The sequence below is a fragment of the Botrytis cinerea genome, chromosome 7 (assembly GCF_000143535.2).
Source record: "Botrytis cinerea B05.10 chromosome 7, complete sequence".
NCBI classification, from domain to species: domain Eukaryota; kingdom Fungi; phylum Ascomycota; class Leotiomycetes; order Helotiales; family Sclerotiniaceae; genus Botrytis; species Botrytis cinerea.
The window spans coordinates 1,222,112-1,241,235 of record NC_037316.1 but is presented as its reverse complement, the minus strand read 5'-3'; the positions used below and the strand labels follow the sequence as shown (position 1 = coordinate 1,241,235).

The 19,124-nt window shown below is 43.4% G+C and overlaps 3 protein-coding genes across 3 annotated transcripts; 2 read left to right on the top strand and 1 right to left on the bottom strand.

Moving 5' to 3' along the window:
- Positions 1-815: 815 nt before the first annotated feature.
- BCIN_07g03380 (hypothetical protein) lies at positions 816-5,349 on the top strand. The gene is made up of 3 exons (XM_001548903.2): positions 816-2,071; positions 2,121-2,737; positions 2,788-5,349. Exons 1-3 carry the CDS (start codon positions 1,616-1,618, stop codon positions 4,784-4,786), a joined length of 3,072 nt encoding a protein of 1,023 aa, XP_001548953.2. The 5' UTR covers positions 816-1,615; the 3' UTR covers positions 4,787-5,349.
- A 1,386-nt stretch (positions 5,350-6,735) lies between these two features.
- BCIN_07g03370 (hypothetical protein) lies at positions 6,736-7,480 on the bottom strand. The gene has a single exon (XM_024693987.1). It carries the CDS (start codon positions 7,209-7,211, stop codon positions 6,963-6,965), a length of 249 nt encoding a protein of 82 aa, XP_024549776.1. The 5' UTR covers positions 7,212-7,480; the 3' UTR covers positions 6,736-6,962.
- Positions 7,481-10,154: 2,674 nt separating this feature from the next.
- On the top strand, positions 10,155-11,785 carry BCIN_07g03360 (hypothetical protein). The gene is made up of 4 exons (XM_024693986.1): positions 10,155-10,678; positions 10,737-10,856; positions 10,918-11,257; positions 11,311-11,785. The coding sequence occupies exons 2-4, from the start codon at positions 10,854-10,856 to the stop codon at positions 11,352-11,354; spliced, it is 387 nt and encodes a 128-aa protein (XP_024549775.1). The 5' UTR covers positions 10,155-10,678; positions 10,737-10,853; the 3' UTR covers positions 11,355-11,785.
- The last annotated feature ends 7,339 nt before the right edge of the window (positions 11,786-19,124 follow it).

Genomic DNA, 19,124 nt, shown 5'->3' with positions numbered 1-19,124 from the left:
AGAACTCAATTTGACATGGACCATGGTGGGTGGGTGATAGATAACTCCCGATACCGATACCTGCGATGGACAGAGGAGAACGTATTACTTGCCTCGATGCTGTACTCTGACGACGGATGCATGTGTGAGTGAGTCTGTCTGCAAGGTGTCTATCTGCACAAAAGCAGCAGAAGAGTTGCATTTCCCCTGAAATTATGCTTCCACCCCCTTAATGCTTGTTTCTCTCTCTGCTTGGCCCATGGCGCATTCCACTTTTTCCCATATAATTCATTTGATCCCGGTCGTCGGAAAAGTTGGGTAACTTGGCTTGGCTTGGGGGGGAATTCATTAATTCATTCGTCCTTACTGGATTGAGCGTCTCTCAATTTCACCCACCCACCTTGAAATGTGCATTCGACATCTGGGCGCCATCTAATATCTCATGGCTACCGTGTACTCTCTGTACTCTGTACATCGTACCTGCTTCAGTATCGGTGCTCCGTTCGCTGGTCGAGAGAGAGTAGAAAAAGATATGCACGTTGTCCGTCGACCTATGGCCGTTCTTTACCCCCCTCCCCCAAATTACTTTTGGGCCATCTCACCGCTGCATCCATCCATCCACCCATCCATCCATCCATCCCAGCAACTTCCTATCAACTCCTTCCCCATCCTCCTCATCATACTCTGACTACGAGCTCCCACGACACTGTGTGAAGGGACGGACAGCATAATAATGAGAATAATAATACAATGCTAGGGAATTGTTTATACAGTCGTTGTGTACCCATCGATGTATGTATGGTTGACGGAAGGGAAAGGGAAAAAAAAAAAAAAAAGACTAAAAAAACATCTGATACATTCTTTTCCTTCTTGCCAGTGAGATATAATTTTACAATCACAACACTCATATTTATATGAGAGAAAAAGTCACACACTCTTTTCAGTCATCGTCTCCTCCCATCTCCCATCTCCATCTCCATCCCCATCCCCATCTCGATCACCAGTCGCCAGTCACCAGTCGCTCACTCACACACTCTCTCACTCTCTCGCGCTCTCGCTCACTTCCTCATTTTACCCATCTATCCACCTCCACCCCTTTCTTCCGAAAAAGTACTTTGTACTCTTGTTTCAATTTCACTTTGTACATACTTATTCCATATTTCACGACTTTCACGATAACCTGGTTTGCGCTTAACTTTCAACGGCTGCCGTCCAGCATTGCATTTACCACCCACGTTTCCTTGAAACATCAAACATCCGATCTCCGTGCGCGCGTCCATTTCTCCTCTGCCTGTCGGCCTGCTTTGCTATTTGACAAAGTGTGACGGCTTGTTTGTGAACATTCATCGACTGGTCTCATCGAATTGTGCAACCAGTAATAAATTGTCTCTCGGGTTACACTCATAGGGGGTGGTTCTGCTTTGGGAATTCTTCCACCTCGGGTCATCCAAATCTGTTTGTGTGTGAGAAGAGAAACTCAAGGGCATAGACTGAAGGTTGATTTTTTTCCTTTTGTGTTTAATTGCAGTGGAGTGAACCAATTTTTGAACAGAGGTTGGGGTGCCTTGATTGTCATTCCGACCTATTTACCTGATTGCAACGCGACGACGCTCGTTCTCGAGACTTCGAGGCCAGAATGGAACCCACCCTGAATCGAGTTGAAGTGGAGGAAAGAGTACACCAGGAGGGACAGGCTATGCAGCATGATTCGATGGTCACAGTGCGACTTTCCGAGCCGCCAATTTTGACACTCGACACGAAGAGACATTCCGACAAGATCATCACAAATGAGGAATTGGAGACGGGCGAGGAGATAATTACGCCTACCGACAAAAGGCAGACGATAATGAGCATAATGGATGTAACAGGGAAGGACACGGAAACGGGCACTCTGGAAGACTCGCCGAGAATTACAATGGTAGATCCAAATGGCAATGAAGTGCCCACGCCTACAGGTTCGGAATCAGCAGAGTCGGAACAAAATGGTTCGAGGAGGGCAAGCGATAGCTCTGATACATCAGTAGAGGAGGTCAATTGGGAGGAATTAGAGAAGACAGAGGAACAACAGCCGCGAAACCAGGAATCCGATGGTGTAAGGTTACGAAAGACGCGTACATTCTTCCAATACTGACATGTTGCAGTCCACAGCTTTGCTGCTAGCCAGGCTAGAGCAAGAAAACAATGCCATCGCCTCCAACCCGAAGTCTGGCATCGCAAAAGTTCAGAAGGTTGAGAAACAACGAGCTCGAGCTCAATCCAGGCCACCATCTATGCAACATCTCAAAAAATTGGTTAATGGCCCTACACCTTCAGCCCTTCGGTACTCCGTCACCCCTCCGCCCCCTATGACCGACCTCGAATTTTACGCCGCACTCGTACAAGACTACCCTAGAACTGCTCAATATTTGCCTACGCTATTGTCGAAGAAGATTAGAAGTGGTATCCCCCCGCCATTGCGAGGTGTAGTGTGGCAGAGTATGTCAGGAGCCCGCGACAGGCTATTGGAGGAGCAATTCGATAGACTCTGTGGCGAGTCAAGTCCATATGAAGGAATTATTGGCAAAGATTTGGGGCGAAGCTTTCCCGGTGTAGAGATGTTTCGTGATCCAGAGGGAGATGGGCAGCGCATGTTGGGAAGAGTCCTCAAATGCTTCAGTTTATATGACCATAAGATTGGGTATTGTCAAGGCTTGGGATTTCTTGTTGGGCCTTTATTGATGCACATGGGGGATAAGCAAGCATTCTGTGTGCTCGTACGGTAAGATATCAACTATGCGACCTTTCAGAATACTTGCTAATAATCTGTAGTCTCATGGAACATTATGACCTACGAAATTGCTTCCTTCCTGATCTCTCCGGTCTCCACGTTCGAATACACCAATTTCGAGAATTGCTAAAATTGCATCTACCGGCTCTATCTACACATCTTGATGTTTTACAAGTCGAACCTGCATACGTTTCTCAGTGGTTCCTATCATTTTTTGCTACCACTTGTCCTTTGCCGATGCTTTTCCGAATCTACGATGTTATATTTGCAGAAGGTGCTTCAGAAACTATCATGCGAGTTGCTCTATCATTGATGAGAAAAAATGAAACCAAAATCTTGTCTTGTACAGAATTCGAGGATGTAATGCAATTACTTCTCTCCAGGGGGTTGTGGGATGTTTATCATTACAATGCCGATGAATTTGTCAATGATTTTGTTAGTCTGACAGGGATTGTAACACACGAAAGCCTTCAGAATTTAGAAGCGGGCTATCGGGAGTCTCAGATTGTTGACACTGCTATTCCATCTGATGTGGGGTCAGCAGCCTCACGATTTCTCGGACGATTATGGGCTGGCTCAAATTCGTCAACAAAATCGGCCAATCTCACTCCCAGCCCAGGGCTTAGCGCCCCATCACGACCCGTCAGTTTCTTGAGAAGATCCCCTTCAAAGCAGAGTTTAGCTTCCACATTAAATTCTATAGAGGGTAGCGGATCTGAAAGTATGCTGAGCACTTCAACGGATGCGACCAGCGTCTCTCGTGATTCCGCGACTGCTGATGGCGCCTCAATTCGGGCCCAATCGTTTGCTAGTGTCAGTGCAGCGAAAACCCCAGTCAACAAAGATAAAAATTTGCATACTCAAATTGAAGATCTTTTGATGGCTCTGAGTGAGATGCAACGAGATCATGCTATACTTGCCACAGAATTGCAAAGAGAGAGGGAGGAACGTGAAGAAGATAGGACTGCTGTGCAGCCACTGATCGATGCATTGAGGAGGAAAACCAGTGAGGAAGGAGTAGAAAACTCTGAGAGTGACGTCAGTGTTGAAACAGTCAAGGGAATGGACGCAATTGCAGAGGAAGCGAGTCTAGATGGAGTGTCCAGAGACGAGCAGCCGACGACATCCAACGTTGTTGATGAGTCGGAGATTAATGAAGCCACCGCTCTCCCCATTACTACCGAAGATATTTCTAGTCTACTTGATATTGTGGAAGATCGTTTCCTGAACCCCGTCGAGAATCGGAGATCTTCTATGATGTTGACAAGATCTCAACTTCGGGAAGAACTCGATCGATCGAAAGAACAGCTCCTCATCGAGGCATCGAGGTCTCAAGAATTGAGCAGGCGGATCGTTGAGCAAGACCAAGAAATTAGTAATCTGCGAGATCAAATCAGGGAAACCCAAGCTCATGTACGAAATTCACATCAAGACAGACAACGATTGGAGAAACAAGTACATGACTTGCGGAATTCAAGGAAGAGTGCCCAGTCGACACCGGATGGGTCAAGAGATCATGAAATTGAGTGGGGTGTCAAAAGTGCAACTACAGGAGGACTTCGAGAATTGAAACTTGTTCGCTCAAATTCCAACCGTTCAGTGGCCACAACTTACAATAAACGAAGTTCAAGCCTTATATCTCCGCAGAATCTCAGAGAGAATGATAATCCTCGCGCCTCTACATCGTCTGAACAGCAGCATTCTCCCAGGGAAGACGTAGATTCCGATGCATTGCTTCTAAAACTTGTACAGGCAAAAACTGCTGAAGCGGTTGCTAAACAAGAAGCAGAGGAATCCAAGCTTAAATTAGAGAGCTTGAAGAAGATGTTGGCTGGATTACAAAATGCTGAATTGCCAACCACGGCGTTTGGACACATGACAAAACCTAGTCTTGATAGATCGATGACAACTATACCTGCGAAAGGTATTGCTCCCAAGATTGAAACACCAAGCGCGCCAGCTAGTGTACCAGCTACAGCTAGCGGTGGTGGGTTCTGGGGATGGGGAAAGAAAGCCGCGGTTAGTACTGAGGGGAAATAAATATTTACTGATGTGAAGTTTTTTTGGTGTGGATGTTTGAGATGTTGAGATGTTGGGATATGATACGTGTTGTTTAAAGCATTGGAGGATATGAAGGATGGGAAGAATTGATGAGAACGAATTGAACAATTGCAGGAGGTTCTGTTTTTGCTTAAGCTTGCTAATTTTTGTTTGTACTTGCTTTTGCTCTTTTTGTACATTTCTTCGACGCGATTTTTTGACTTTACAAGCAAAATACCCGAGAGTGCGTTGCCTTATGTATATGGCTCTTTTATATTAGTAAAGGGGCTTGTGGATGTAGGTTTATTGTTTATTGGTGAAAGCGGGGGTTGGGTGTTTATAGAAAGGACTTGGAGCTCTGAGATCAGAAGGGGGAAAGGGGGGGAGTATTTTGCATGGGATGTATAGTGGATGGTGGATGGTTGGTGAAGTGTGGAAAGGGTTAGGGATGTAAAAGAAGAAAAGACTGAGGGGCTTTATAAGTGAGGACTAGGTGTGGATAGGTGAGTGGAAGAAAGATAGGAATGGAATTGAATGGAGATGAATCCTATATAATGGTTTTATTCTAATGTTGTATTGTGATGTGATGTGAAATGTCTGTCTTGTATATATGATGAGTGTATACTGAGTAAGATATGTATACTTCTTGTTATAGATGAGTATAGATGTATGAGGAAGATATATAAGTTCGGGACTTGAGCACTTTGGTTTGTGTATTTGGAAATGGAGATGGAAATGGGAAGAAGGGAATGATTGGTTTTATATATTTATGGATGGATGTATACAACGATGGATGGATGGATGGATCGATGAATTGATAGATTGAAAAAATTCTTGATAATTGAGTAGTATTAAAGTAATAGATTTGGGATGAAAGAGAAATGAGTGTTTTCTTTTAGTGGGGGAGAGGGGAAGGATGAGAGGGGAAGGATGAGAGGGATGGGGGGGGGGGGGCGAGTTGGAAAGTAGTTGAGAATGTTGTAATTGTAATTGTAGTTATAATTATGAGTGTAGATGTGGGGTGTGTTTGATTTTTGATGATAGAAATCTGAAATTGGACTGTGAGAGTTGGGATTTTGAATGGTGATGTTGATGTAGGGATTTGGAATGAGGGGATCGGAATGGAGGATGAGGAAGGAGAGAGGAGGGGTATTGAAGATTTGGATGGGGGAGGGTTTGGGGTGGATAGTAAGGTTTTGGATATGGCGAATGCGTGGTTGAATTTGATGGGTGGCTGTAATTGGGAAACTAGATGGTGGCTGGGAAAGTAGATTGGGAGTTAGGATTCTTTGTGTTTCTGCTTGTGATTTTCGGGAGTGCTGTTTGCAGGGATTAGAAGGGGTTTGGAGGAGGGAGGGAGTGTGATTATAGTTAGTTTACTTTAGGATCTTTTCGGGCGGGAGATAGCGGAGTTGAAGGAGGATGGTGCAGGTGGAGATTCGATATTCGGGGTGGAGTGGAGTTTTGTGTATTGGAAAATAGAGGTGTACCTAATATGTTGTTGTTGATAAATGGATAGATGGTTTTGAGGAAGAATGTGGATGAGGAGTCGGTGATATATGTGAATTGTTTTGGAAAGTAGGCGAGTCAGTTAGAAGGGTAAAGATGAATGAATGGGGGGATGAATGAATGAGTGTGGTGGTCAATATGGAGAGGGGGAGGAGAATGATCGTGCGTACTTCTTCAGTTGGGATCAGGAGGGCAGTAGGATGATATCAGGAAATAAGTTGAGAATTCACTGGAAGTCCGGTGTAATAATTAAGTGGGAGAAATTTCTAGCAAGATGAATAGTTACATCTCTTTACGCTAGTTACGTGACATGTGTTCTCTCGATGAAAAGTCTCCCGAGTTTATTTCATATGACATCATTTCGCGCACATTCATGGGGTCGGTTTTTTAATTTCTGAGGCAACTTGTTTGGTCAATCATTGTATGCATCAATTACATTATGAATAACTATAGGTGTGGCTAATTAACCCCTTCATACCAATTTCCGAATCCATCGACCATAAATCTCATATTTCCATCCCCGCTTATCTTTTACTCATTATCCAAGTAGAAATACTATAAACCATTCTTTCATACACGTTGATATCCCTAAAACTTCAAAATCATCTCCATCAAATCACAGATATATAATTGCAACACATAATAACTCCATTTCGCTACCTAGTTCCTACTGAATTCGTTCCGGCGCAAGAACAGCTCTGGTAGGTCTTAAAAGTGTCATTGGGACAGTGGTAGTGGTAACAGTGGTGCTGTTATTATTATCGGTAGTGCCATCTTCTTCTTTTTCGGAATCAGAAGAATTGGCTTCAAGATCGTGAGCATTGGTATCAGAGAATCGCATGTGGTTTACGGCGCGACCGATGATTATGATGAAGATGAGGACGAAGATGGGAATGAGGCCGAGCAAGGCGTGCATTTTGCAGATGGGTTGAGTAGTTTTGAGTGTGGTGATCTTGTGTTGTTGGTTGGAGTTTGTTGGAGATTGGGATGTATTTTCGTAAATTGTCTGAAGGATTGAAGATAAACTTTCTCTGATGGAGAATATATATGGGGAGAAGATATTGAAGGGTTGCTTGTTTGGAGGTCGACTTTGTGAGATGTAGCGGACTAAAAGATAGTTTTCTTGAGAGATGTGAGGTGATTTTATTTATTTATTTCAAATTATTAAACTGGCGAAATGTTTCCAAATGAGAAAGGGTTTTCCTCAAAAGAATGAAAGGCTCCAGGTCCAAGAAATAATTGATGTTTAAAGTTTGTGGGTGGGCTAGATAGTGAGCTAGAGCTAGTGAGGCTACTAATACCACCTTTGATTGGTCGAATTGAGGTGTCTCTACATTTTAAGATGTCCTTCTGCGCGTAATCAGCTAATGATCCATTTAGCTTGTCTTGTCTTATTAATTCAGAGAGCGCTAAGTTACTCCAGTTCATCAGTCTCGTAGATCATAGGTTATGATCAGTCGTCTGGAGTTTTCCCTGATAGAGCCATGACGAATTCGTGGAACAACTACAATTGCGTTATAGATCACATAATAATAGCGAAGAGAGTCTTGTGGATCTGGATCGTTCCACTACATTCAACCCTCTCGATATGCAATAATGTTAAAGACTCAGAGGTCTTGAAGTGGGGTGTGGGATCTTCCCATCACTAATAAGCTTTTGGAAACCGACCTGTCGAAAAAATAATACTCAAGAGCATGATAATCGCAAGATCTTGGGTTTCGTAAAGCTCTAGAATATCTTAGAAGCAGGAAATACATGAAAGTCTTGGCTTATGGCGCAGGGGTCAAAAGAATCCCAAAACTACAATAAAATTATATTTTCAGGATAAAATTGATGGTGTGCGAGCTCTATAATGAAGAGATCAAGTTTGGTTAGAGAGATACCAGTAGTACAAGCACAAATTTACATGGATTGACATAGACTAACAAGCTTTTGACATGTAGTGACAAGAAAACGAAATACGCGAGGATCCCCATAGTCTCCGGATATTTAGAAGCTTGGCATGCTTTGTACATTGTGCAATTGTGGAACAGCACCCCGGATTTCTCGAGACATTCGATTAAAGAGCAGATGTCTAGTATTCAAGCCAGTTCTCACACTGACGAGGACTTCCAAAGGTATGATGAGTGTGTTCCCTCTAATATCCCGGGCAAAGACTGGTAAGCCAATGAAAAGACCCCACGCACTGGCGTCGGCATCAGGTAAAACGGGGAATGGTCCTCTTGACTTGCTACTTGGAAAGGAGATGCAATCTTTTACTGAGAGTCGTTGATGATGTATTCATGTCTATCGCGACCTATGGTATCAGATGCGATCGTTCGTCGTTCGTCGTCGGATCCTGTCGTTGCAGGGGCTGAATTGCCCCACTGTACAAACGTTGCTTTGTCATCCAAATTCCAACATCATCTGTTACACAACGTCAATGAAGAACCGTAGAATGTCGCTAGTGTATGTGTTTATAGACTAATTACTGATTGAAAAACTGGAAATATTGATCTGTTTTGCAAGAAAGTTCAATTCCTCTTTGGAAATGCTGATCAATTATAACACTTCTCGTCGATGAGAGGTATTTGATGTGCTCTGGTCATGTCGCTTGAGAGACTAGGGTTTTATGTGCAGGAGGGTTTACAACCAAGAAAGAACTGGTGGATATTAGTTCTATATGAGAAGCTGTCAAGTGATAAAGCTACCTTAGTTAATGCGCTGAACCTTGTTCGCAGACCAGTGTTTGCTCTCAAGAATATGTTCCGAATCTTAGACGATACTGTTTTTGAGACCGTCTACCTTTCAATTATCGGAGATATGTGTATCCATGGCTTCTCGTTTTCTTTTTGCTGACTGCAAAGATAAAGCAAGCCCGGCTTTCTCAAGTACCACTAGTGTAATGACCAGTGTTCAGTATCTGTCTCTCAACAGGAACATGCAATCACTGGAAGCATAACAAGCTATGATTGCACTTTCAATACTCTTGCAAACTACTCTTATTATACTGGTAGAAACACTTAAATCTTGGAGAATCTCTTACACTGTATAAGGCCCCAAGTCCTGTAATGATGTATACAACTTCTCTCAACCATGTACTATCACAGAGCTTCATGCATGCTTAGGCTCCTCGAGTAACTTGATCTTGAAGTTTCGGTTCAGTTCCGCAATTTTCTCCTGTCAAATACTTGGAAAGTTTTAGATATCCATAAGTCTTTGCTTTGCTGGGTTGGTAGAAGTTTTGAGTAAATTGACTCTTCAGTCAAGTAGACAAGATCATATGTGTCATCTTAAGCCCAATCCCTCTATTTAGGTGTCAAAATCGAGGGATTTGCCTATATAACGGGTATGCCCGGCTCTCTGGTTCAGTGGACAAGCCACTGACTGAGATAAGAATGAGTGAATGAAGAACTAGGAAACCTCGGGTTTCTGCACAAATAAAGGTTTGCTATTTTATAATTGACCAAAGCACTTTTACTTATGCCTTTCTTTGATTAGCATTAAACTACAATGATGTTAGGGTAGCATTATTTTTGTAAAATGAATTAAGCGTAGTGTTAGAATAGAAGAAGCAAGAGCGATGGGTCGGCGATGAAGTAGAATAGATACTGAAAGGCTAGAGAGTATGAATTGAAGCTCTCTTGATGGCGAGATAACAGCGTTCACTTTCTCAAGCATTGCAAGTCACATAGATAATCCAATATAAGATATATATGTTATATATTTTACTTCTATATTTGTTTGAAGATACATTAATATGACTTCTTCCAGTCTTCCTCCCATGCCCATGTTGATTAACTCGCTCTAATTTACATAATAGATAATTCCCTCCATCTTGAGCTTGAAAATACTCTATAGGAAAAGCCGCTCTATTCGGGATACCTCGGGTCTCGACGTAAATATAGCCGATTAAAAAACTGCATGCTCTAATCTGATATAACAAGGCGGGGAAACAATTCACTTTTGAGGCAGTTGCAATCTTGTGATTATGCCTAGCGTAGAAAACTCGGAAACCTTGTTGAGAGGGATGTACTAGCGTCTTGCATCCGCATAGCAACCATCTCCTCGTCTTTCCTTCTCACAAACCAAATCCCCTCAACCATCAAAATACCATCAATTCTTAAATTCAAACCAACCTTACTTTGATTTCAATATCTTCTTCAACAGCTTCTTCAATACCTCCTTAAATACCTTCTTCGATATCTTCTTCAAGAAAACACTTCTTTCTGGTCTTTCCATTCAGATCGAAGACAACGCGACGAGTCAACTTCAGTGGCTCGTCGTGCTTACGCTCAATCTCTACGAGACTTCAACATCTCTTTTCTGTTCATTACCAAACAGTATCTCAAAGAAGAATGCTTCTCTATTAAAGGTCTAATCACCATCATATCTCACTGCTGCGTAAGTCTTGCTACAAATGCACTGTGTTTCTGTTTGATTCCTGACATTTTTTCCGCAGTTGGAGTCACTCAAAAATACTTCGATCTACCATACCAGCAGATTGATATTTTTTTCAGTATGCAACTGAGTCTTTTATCTGATCACATATCAGTCAAACTGTGCTAGCGTAGTTCTTATGGTATAGTTTTCCGTTATTACTGAATCTTGTTTTTGTGCCATTGCTGACGCCTGTCGTGCAGTGTCCTTACTCCAAGGCGCGCTCTCAGAAAACAAAAACATACTTCGATTCACCTCAACAGTCTTCATCTGTTAGAGAACAATCATACCTCCCATTCTTTTTTGGAACCTTTCCTCCAATCGCGCATGTAAAGCTCTCTCGTCTTGCAGTTCTCATCACTGCCATATATCAACATCGTTTTTTACCACAAAATATTTCCCCTTCCACACGACGCTATCTTTCTCAAATACTTCAATTTCTCACCAAAACAATCGTCCACCAGATTACCATCAAGTGTTCCTTAGTTCTAGTCTCACTGCCTCTTCTATTTACCCTATGCTCTCTACGTTTATTACAGTACTGTAAGTATTGATACCGAGTCCACCTTTTACAATTACTGACTTTCATATCTCAGTTTCGTTCTTCTGTGTACTCAACTGCAGAGTTGTCACATCATGATAACACTCAAACACCAATCAATCATTCAATTCATTCACATGTTTCTTACACCTCGCGTGTTTACTTAACCACGAATACCTCATACCTTGCTGCGAACCTCAAACTGTGAGCCTCGATAGGTGCCGCACTATCCCGCAGATGACGCACTCATGTCTTTCAATCGTCTTTGTTCATACATACCTCTAATATCTCTCGATCTCTCGACACTGCCTATCTCCATTGGCAATATTACATCCTCCTCCAATATCCAGTCATGGTGCTACAATACCAGCAAGACAAGATCGAGGACTGAAAGTCAAAAAGCGAAATATGATGACGAGAATAATGATAATTCTCTAATATTTTACTCTCCAAGACTTTTCACCTCACCTTTCAACTCCCGGTGGTGTATCTTCTTCAATTCAAATGAATTCTCCTCGATTCTCCGAGCATCAATTCATTCTTAAAGAGCGCGGAGGATCTCCTTCGAGTTCTCTTTGTAAGATACCTCTACATCACCTCTCACGACCTCGGAGTTGCCTGGTGCACTTGACAACAGTACTTCTACTGCAAACAGTCATTGCTTTTCCTAGCATTGCATCTTCCCTGAATCTTCAATCCCAGTTTCAAAAACTGTCAAGGGAACAATTCTTCGGTCACTCTTCATCCGCTTCAAGGGCTTAATCAAATACCTCTCACTGTCAACGAATCGATATTGATGAATCTATCAGGAAATCAATACCATCAATTCAAGTCAAACTTGATTGTTCCTTGGCTTTCAATGACAGTCACAGCCCTCGAAGCAGAGCTCTCCAACCACCTTCTTCGAACTTTTTCTCTTTTGTACTTAGATAGCTTGTGCTCTTGTTTTCTGTGTGTGGATTGGTAGTGTGCTGAGTAGCACGCGCCATCTGAGTGGCATTCCCTTTTGGGACAATGATTACTAGAACTTGTAGCTAGATCGGCTTAGTAGCCAATCTGAATGTCTAGTGGAGATTGCTATTTCTGATGTGTTCGTCACCATTTCGGTGGTGTAAGAGAGGTTGGCGTTTGGGTCGCGAGTAGGTTCTATCGGCGACGGAAGCTCATTACTTGCCAACTATTCGGAGGCTGGGTATTCAGGTATGTATGGACTTGTTGAACTTTTTAGATCCGTCTATCTTGGGAGCAGCGTACAGTTGCTCCCCGCATTTCAATGGTACGTTGCTTAGTGCCCCCCCTCCCATCCCAATTCCAAAATGCAAAGAACACGATGCTGATACCCCAAGCCGTCCCAAGTGTCATCTACAGTGGGGAAACTATCATATAGCAAGCCAGCTTGCCGAGTTCACTAAAACGTTATTTCAGTTGAGCAAAAGAGCTTGTGTGTTTCAAAGACTTCTGTTCTATGAATACTTCCAGTACAACTGTTCCGCGATTCATCGTGGTACAAGTAAACCGTACAGTATTTTAAAGGGCTGCTACTCTGCGAGCGCTTCCAGTACAACTGTTTCAAGACTCGTTGTGATGCAAGTAAACCGTACAGTTTTTCAAAGGCTTTTGCTCGATGGACACTTCCAGTACAACTGTATCATAGCGGGTTTCGATGCAAGTAAACCGTACAGCCACAAGCTTTGAATCTCATCATTACAGAAAGCTGTGTCTTACCGCATGAGTTTTACCTGTAGAGAGAAATGCAAGAAAATATGGTCGGATGGGATCTTTCCCGGAAAACTATATCGGTATTCATTTCACTGACTTGCGTAAGTGTACGTTGACGCTCGATGGTGATGGTTGAGCCAAGTGACGGCCAGCGACGTGTATGCGGCTTGTGATCCTGTTTGTGTCTTTGTTGTTTCTTGATCGTAAGTTTGTGATGAGTTGAAGATCTGTGTGGTCGTTGGCTTCATGAACCGATGGTTCAGATCTGCTCGCAACATTAGCACTTTATTTCCGTGAATTAGAGATCATTGTGGGTTTGGCTCTTGTGGGGTGTCGGCTTTTGTGGGCGTTGGCTATGATTTTTCGTTCTTCGGAACTTAATTTCTCGATCTCTAATCCTAAAGAAATTTCGTGTGTTGCGGGCTTGATTTTGTGGGCTTTGGGGGAATACCGTACCTTGGTTGTTACTTGTGACCTATTGATATTTGAAAGCGCAGTCCATTCTTGGAACCTCAGAATATCACAGGCGCAAGGGAAACAGATCTTCAACTCAACTCTCACATTCCAACTTTCTATGGACTTCAATAATCATCCAGTATCATACTCCAATTCACATAGCTCCATCCATTATGATAGCGCGATCCACGTCTATCGCATTTGATCTTAGAACTACTGGTGTTGACTTGCTAAGTGTGCGATAAACTCCGTTTTATCGTATGCGACGATGCTCGACAGTACCTTATAGAACTTTGATCATTTGTACGGGCTGATAGTGATAGGGAGACAACGTGCGGAGAAAGGAAGATCTTGGATCGTGTGACAGTGTCCCGATCAACGAGATCCTAGTCCTGACTCATGATTGTAGGTGCTTCTGCATCTCTCTTGAGGACCGTATCGTCTTTGACGCTGCGGCTTGCAGGGATACTAGTGAGCTTTCCAAGTTTCTAGCTGGACTCATGTTCTATGAGGCGCCCTCACATGGTTGGGAGAGCAATCCCTGGCTGTGCGGCTTACCGGGTACTAGGTCATTTTGACGCTTGGATTTCTTCCGGACAATGATGCCGTTGTCGATCTTCACTAAATATTCAGTTGGTGCAGGCAGGAGTTTAGCAATGTGTCTTGTCACTGTGGCAAGATATAACGCGACGCTCATCCAAACTGCCTGCAAGAGTTGTCGATGGCATTGCTGAGCGATATGGAAAGCTACCCAGATCAAGGTAACAAAAAGGTGAATAGTAAGGTGTTGCCCAATGAAGAAGATAATGCATATTCAACAACTTTCCTGGACTTGTCACTGCCTGAGTGTGGAAACACCTCATGGGGTTAGATTTAGTTCCTGATCGTTGTCATATCTTTCGAGGGCGCTTATTATTTTGTCAAATACTGTATATCTGGATACTGGTTGCAGATATTTCCACCCACTTTGTTTCTCGGAGTAACGGGGTGCAGTGGGTATAGTGTAGTGTCTGCATGAGGAGAATTCCGAAGGCACATCCTCAGGTATACCCACTCCGTTGCGCTGCGTAAGCCTTATCCTAGCGATGATGCATGTCATGAGTCCAAAGCGCGGACTCGGCAACTCTTCCCGGATTGGGAGAAATCTATCTTTTAAGTTCAGTCACTTCCACCTGGCATATCCCAGCAAAGGTAGAAAGCATGGCGTGGGTGAAAGTCTTGTGTCATTGTTCTGCGCGGGGGCTTTGAGAGGCTAATTGGTAGTTACCTTTCTATCCACCCTTTCAAGTTCTACCTTCGCCGGTTTTACTATGGGTGTAGCTGCGGTGAATTTGTTCGGCGCCTACCTGCCCCTGAGGGTATATAAATGGGCGTGCTGAGGCTTCACTTCTCGGTCCACTCGGGGATTTCGTTGTTCAACCACCGGGCACTGAGACGAAATTAGGGCAGCAGACTCGTCTGTTCTTGTTGTTCGGCCAATCGATGTGCGGAGTCGTGTCGGCGCTGAGGCATTGTCCGTCCTGTTAAAAAGCAACGAACCTTGGTGACGTGGTTCTTATGGCATTTTTCGTTGATGGGTCTCTTAAATTGTGCTACTGTCTAGGTGTGGAAACACCCTAGGGGTTAAGTTTCAATTCATAAGTTTCTCAGACGCGCGATTTGTTACTGCATTGATGGTGAACGACCTGTGTCGTACCGGAGTAGCCGTCTCTTCGTCTTGTTTCGTTCCGACCTGCCTTTCGGCGCTGAACTGCTGCAGCGATGCCCAAGGAGGGTACTGCTTGTGGGGAGGCAATGTTTGGTGGAAGATTCTTGCGGGTAACTTCTACGGTCGAAGATTGGGTTTCAAATCCTAGAAGTTGTCAATCTCGTTTGAGGACCTTGTTGAGACTCCTTCGGGGGACTCTGATAGGTTCCTCTTGAGGTTGTCGGCTGATGGGAGGCGACCCTGGTCCTAGGCTCGGGAGAGATCCTATGATCCGTTGTTCGGTCACTTTGGTGATGCTGAGGCGGGGATGGTGAACTTGCGTTTTGACCTGTTGTTCGGTCTTCTGTTTGACGAAAGATCAGATGAGGTTTCCTGTGGGCTCAACGAGTTGTTCGCCGAGTCGCCTTCGGGTGACTCACAGGACGGCTCTGCGAGTTCTAATGGTTTCCTCTTACCAATCCGACTGAGTTTCTCAACGAGTTGTTCAACGAGTTGCCTTCGGGTGACTCACCGGACTTCTCAACGAGATCTCGACTGGAGCGGTAGAGATCTCTGACGGGTTCCTTCGGGTTCCTTGACGGGATCTTCTCTGTTCTTGGACTGAGGTTTCTCAGGTGAAGTTCATGTTGATTTCCAGAGTTGCTCAACGAGTCGCCTTCGGGTGATTCACCGAGCTTCTTTGCGATTTCTGATTGTTCTTCTTGCTACACCGACTGAGAATCCAACGAGTCGTTCATCGAGCTGCCTTCGGGTGGTTCATCGAACTTCTCCGCGGTTTTCTCGACTGGAGTAGTGTGAGGCCTTCTGATTGAACCCTTCGGGGTTTCATGAAGAGGCTTCTAGAGATTTCTCGATAGCTGTCAGTTGATGCTGAGGCAGTAGTAAGAAAACTCAGTGACGAAGTTTCAAGGGGGCTTGTGGAGGACTTCGGTCGGAAGCAGGTTTTCTGATTGGTTTATCTTACTGTCCAGTGATACCTTGGGTTCAGGTGGCTTTCTCTACGGAGTTTGCTACGCTGCGCCGGGGTCGTGGGCGGGACGTGCGGCCTTTCATGTTACTAAGTCAGCGGTGACTGGGCAGCCGGGTAGGACAGTACCTTCAGGGTCTTCGGATCTTGTTGGTGTTGCACCGCCTGTTTGTTCTGACCCGTTAGAGAGGTCTTGCACTGTTGTTTTGGATACTTTCACTGACGATTTAGTATTGATTCACTATTCAGGATGGTTGGTGAAAAGCACTCATGCTACGCTGGTTCTAGTAGTCTGCGTCCTGAAAGGGTTTGCTACAAAGATGGTGTCGTTGCTTACTTGAGGGTTTGCTGCTTGCTATGGTGGATTTGCTGCTTGGGTGGACGGATCTGGTGGTATTGGTAGATGGTTTTGATAGATGGATTGGAATTCGCTCGGAGGACCTCTTTACTTAGCATGTTGGTGCCGTTATTCGAAAATTCAAGAGTCCGAACTCCGACTCTCAACGAATACTCGATTAGATGCAACACTCACCACATCAATAAGAACATCAATCAAAAAATCAATCAACACGTCAAACAAGTCATCAATTCAACAAATCATCAACACAGCAAGAAACGCACAACTTAACTGTGCCAGGAACTATCAGCTGTTCCGCCGACACAATTCTTCCAAAAATCACAACACTTTCAACTCGACATAGGCTTGGTATGGGAGGGATTTTGGCATGGCGGTTATTTTGTACTCATAATTTATTGTATCGGTAGAAATTGGCAGCAGCAAGACCCGAGCACTTTAGATAGATAGAGAGTTGGTGTCATTTCCTGTAGACTTCATCCTTCCGGCATAAATTGCCTTGTTTACTCATCAATGGAAAAACTTCTCCCAACTTGACTCTTCTATGATTTGTGACGTGAAACTTTGATATTCTAGAATGACAACCTCTGTTAGAAACTTGCTTGACAGCGCTCTGCACAGTTCCATTCGTAATTGCCGAAAAGTTCTTGAGGCGGGGTTCGGATTCATACTTGCATTTATGCATGCAGCTTCCCTGACATTTTCGTAGATCTGCGTCTTTCCGCACTCGTGATAACGTGCAACATTTTGGACCTCATCGGGTGTCTGGAAACTTGATTAGAAATCTCTATGGACCTTTGCATGTAATTTTTAAAATCGGCGGCTTTTTAACCAGCTTTCTCTACTTGACCTCTTTTTGAGGAAATTGACTAGGAACGTAGACGTTTGTGATATGAGCCTAACTTGTGACATTAATTCACGAGACATTTTTGTTCTAATCTTTAATTGTTGCTTCTTAAAATAGTAGTCAACACAGCGTTAAAATCTAAAATTTCGTATGTTACATAAAGAGTGAACGAGGAAGTTACTCAGGTATGGCGGTAACTCTTTGGTTCTCAGTCCACATCACATGCCAAAAGGAACCATCTTACTCTCCTCATCTAGACTTGATTTTAAATATTTATAGCTTTCCCGGCTCTTGTTTTAGCTAAGAAGAAGCCTCAATTCAGATATGACTAAGTAACACCTTCGGATCTTAGCCCCGTACTCCAAAATGATTGGTCAATCGTAAACATGGGAAGAAATTCTAGACAATCAGATTCAGATCTGTAATATACGAACGATTCTGATATGCAGCATTCTCGGCTTATTGCCTGTACTGGGCCGAACAAATCTTGTTCAACTATGTATATGGATGTAATGTTTGGAACCGATTAGAAAACGAGGCTACATCTCGGACCAAATTTCGGAAGTTCAATTTTTGTGCAGGACTATTGCTACCTGTGGTTTCTTAGTGTAATTGCTGAGTGGTCGCATATTTATCCATTAATGTAGAGATTTACCTCCCGGTGGCTTTTGCTTGGTGATCATAGGGAGGGGGTGCTTGTCCATGTATTCTAGATAGGTTACCCGAAAGTTTTGGCATGAAACACACGAAGTACCATTGGTGCTGTACAGAACAACTCGAAGAGATCAAAAGCTATGAATATCTCTCACGTAAAATATGCCTTGGTAGACAATAAATTGTATGAATTTCCTGGCTAGAGAATGAAGTAGCGGGGTGCTTCATAATGCTAAGTAGTAATCTCATGTTCTTGGTATGCAGTAATTTACTCGGATGTATCTTATTAGATACACGTCTAATAAATCTTCATTATGGTTGTGAGAGTGAAGGGCCTGTACTTTTCGCTAGACACAAGCCATTTCGGAAGAGTACACAAGATCCCGAGTTAGCTCTAGCACTTTCCCGTCATGACTTTGAAGCTGTCCATAATGAGGTGACAAGAATCCCCAAGTATGGTAACTGACTTGATGCCATGCTTTCTTGGTTGAAAAAAGATGGGTATATGCAGCGCATCAAGACTATTTCCTGAAAATTGACTCCGTCGATTCAAATATGTAGCTTTGATACACGAGTGATTTAACCACTGTTTCTTAATTTCGATGCCTCCCACAGTTTTATCATTATCAATAAAGTAGAGGGTTGATTTAAGCTAATGGAAGGAGTGATTATATGCTAAAATCTAGGTCATTTGATACTTCATTTGGCTGAAAGGGCAAACTGAAATGTATGGTGGTCCATCGGATTCGCTATGAACTGGGCAAGCAACCTACATAAAGTTATTGAGAGGTTTATTTGACCAACGTTAGTCCGACTTTCCTTCACAAATGCGTAGCATCTGTTCTTTTGGATCACTCTACTTGTCTACAATAGGTGACCTGACCGAGCCCACTTTGCTTTACACAATCGGGAAGATAGAAAGCACCTATATCAACCATAAAGCATCTTGCGGTAAGATGATGTGTCGCATAGGGGTGTAATCTGTGACGGAATATCTCTAGGGGGAGCTTGTGATCGGAGATTTTATCAGGGAGGGGGTGTACTTTGAAGCAAGAATCTACACAACTTCTTATCTTTGAAATTTGATGTTTGCTGTAGAGTTTTGTTAGTATCATATGTTCAAACGTAGTAGAAATTATGCGGGTAAATTTATATTGAGAAAT

Excerpts from the sequence above, each read along its gene's own strand:
- BCIN_07g03370 (XM_024693987.1), bottom strand. The coding sequence starts at position 7,211 with ATGCACGCCTTGCTCGGCCTCATTCCCATCTTCGTCCTCATCTTCATC.
- BCIN_07g03360 (XM_024693986.1), top strand. Across the intron at positions 11,258-11,310 it reads TCTACGTTTATTACAGTACT|TTTCGTTCTTCTGTGTACTC; the intron begins GTAAGTATTGAT and ends TTCATATCTCAG.
- BCIN_07g03380 (XM_001548903.2), top strand. The coding sequence starts at position 1,616 with ATGGAACCCACCCTGAATCGAGTTGAAGTGGAGGAAAGAGTACACCAG. Across the intron at positions 2,072-2,120 it reads GAAACCAGGAATCCGATGGT|TCCACAGCTTTGCTGCTAGC; the intron begins GTAAGGTTACGA and ends GACATGTTGCAG. Across the intron at positions 2,738-2,787 it reads GCATTCTGTGTGCTCGTACG|TCTCATGGAACATTATGACC; the intron begins GTAAGATATCAA and ends AATAATCTGTAG.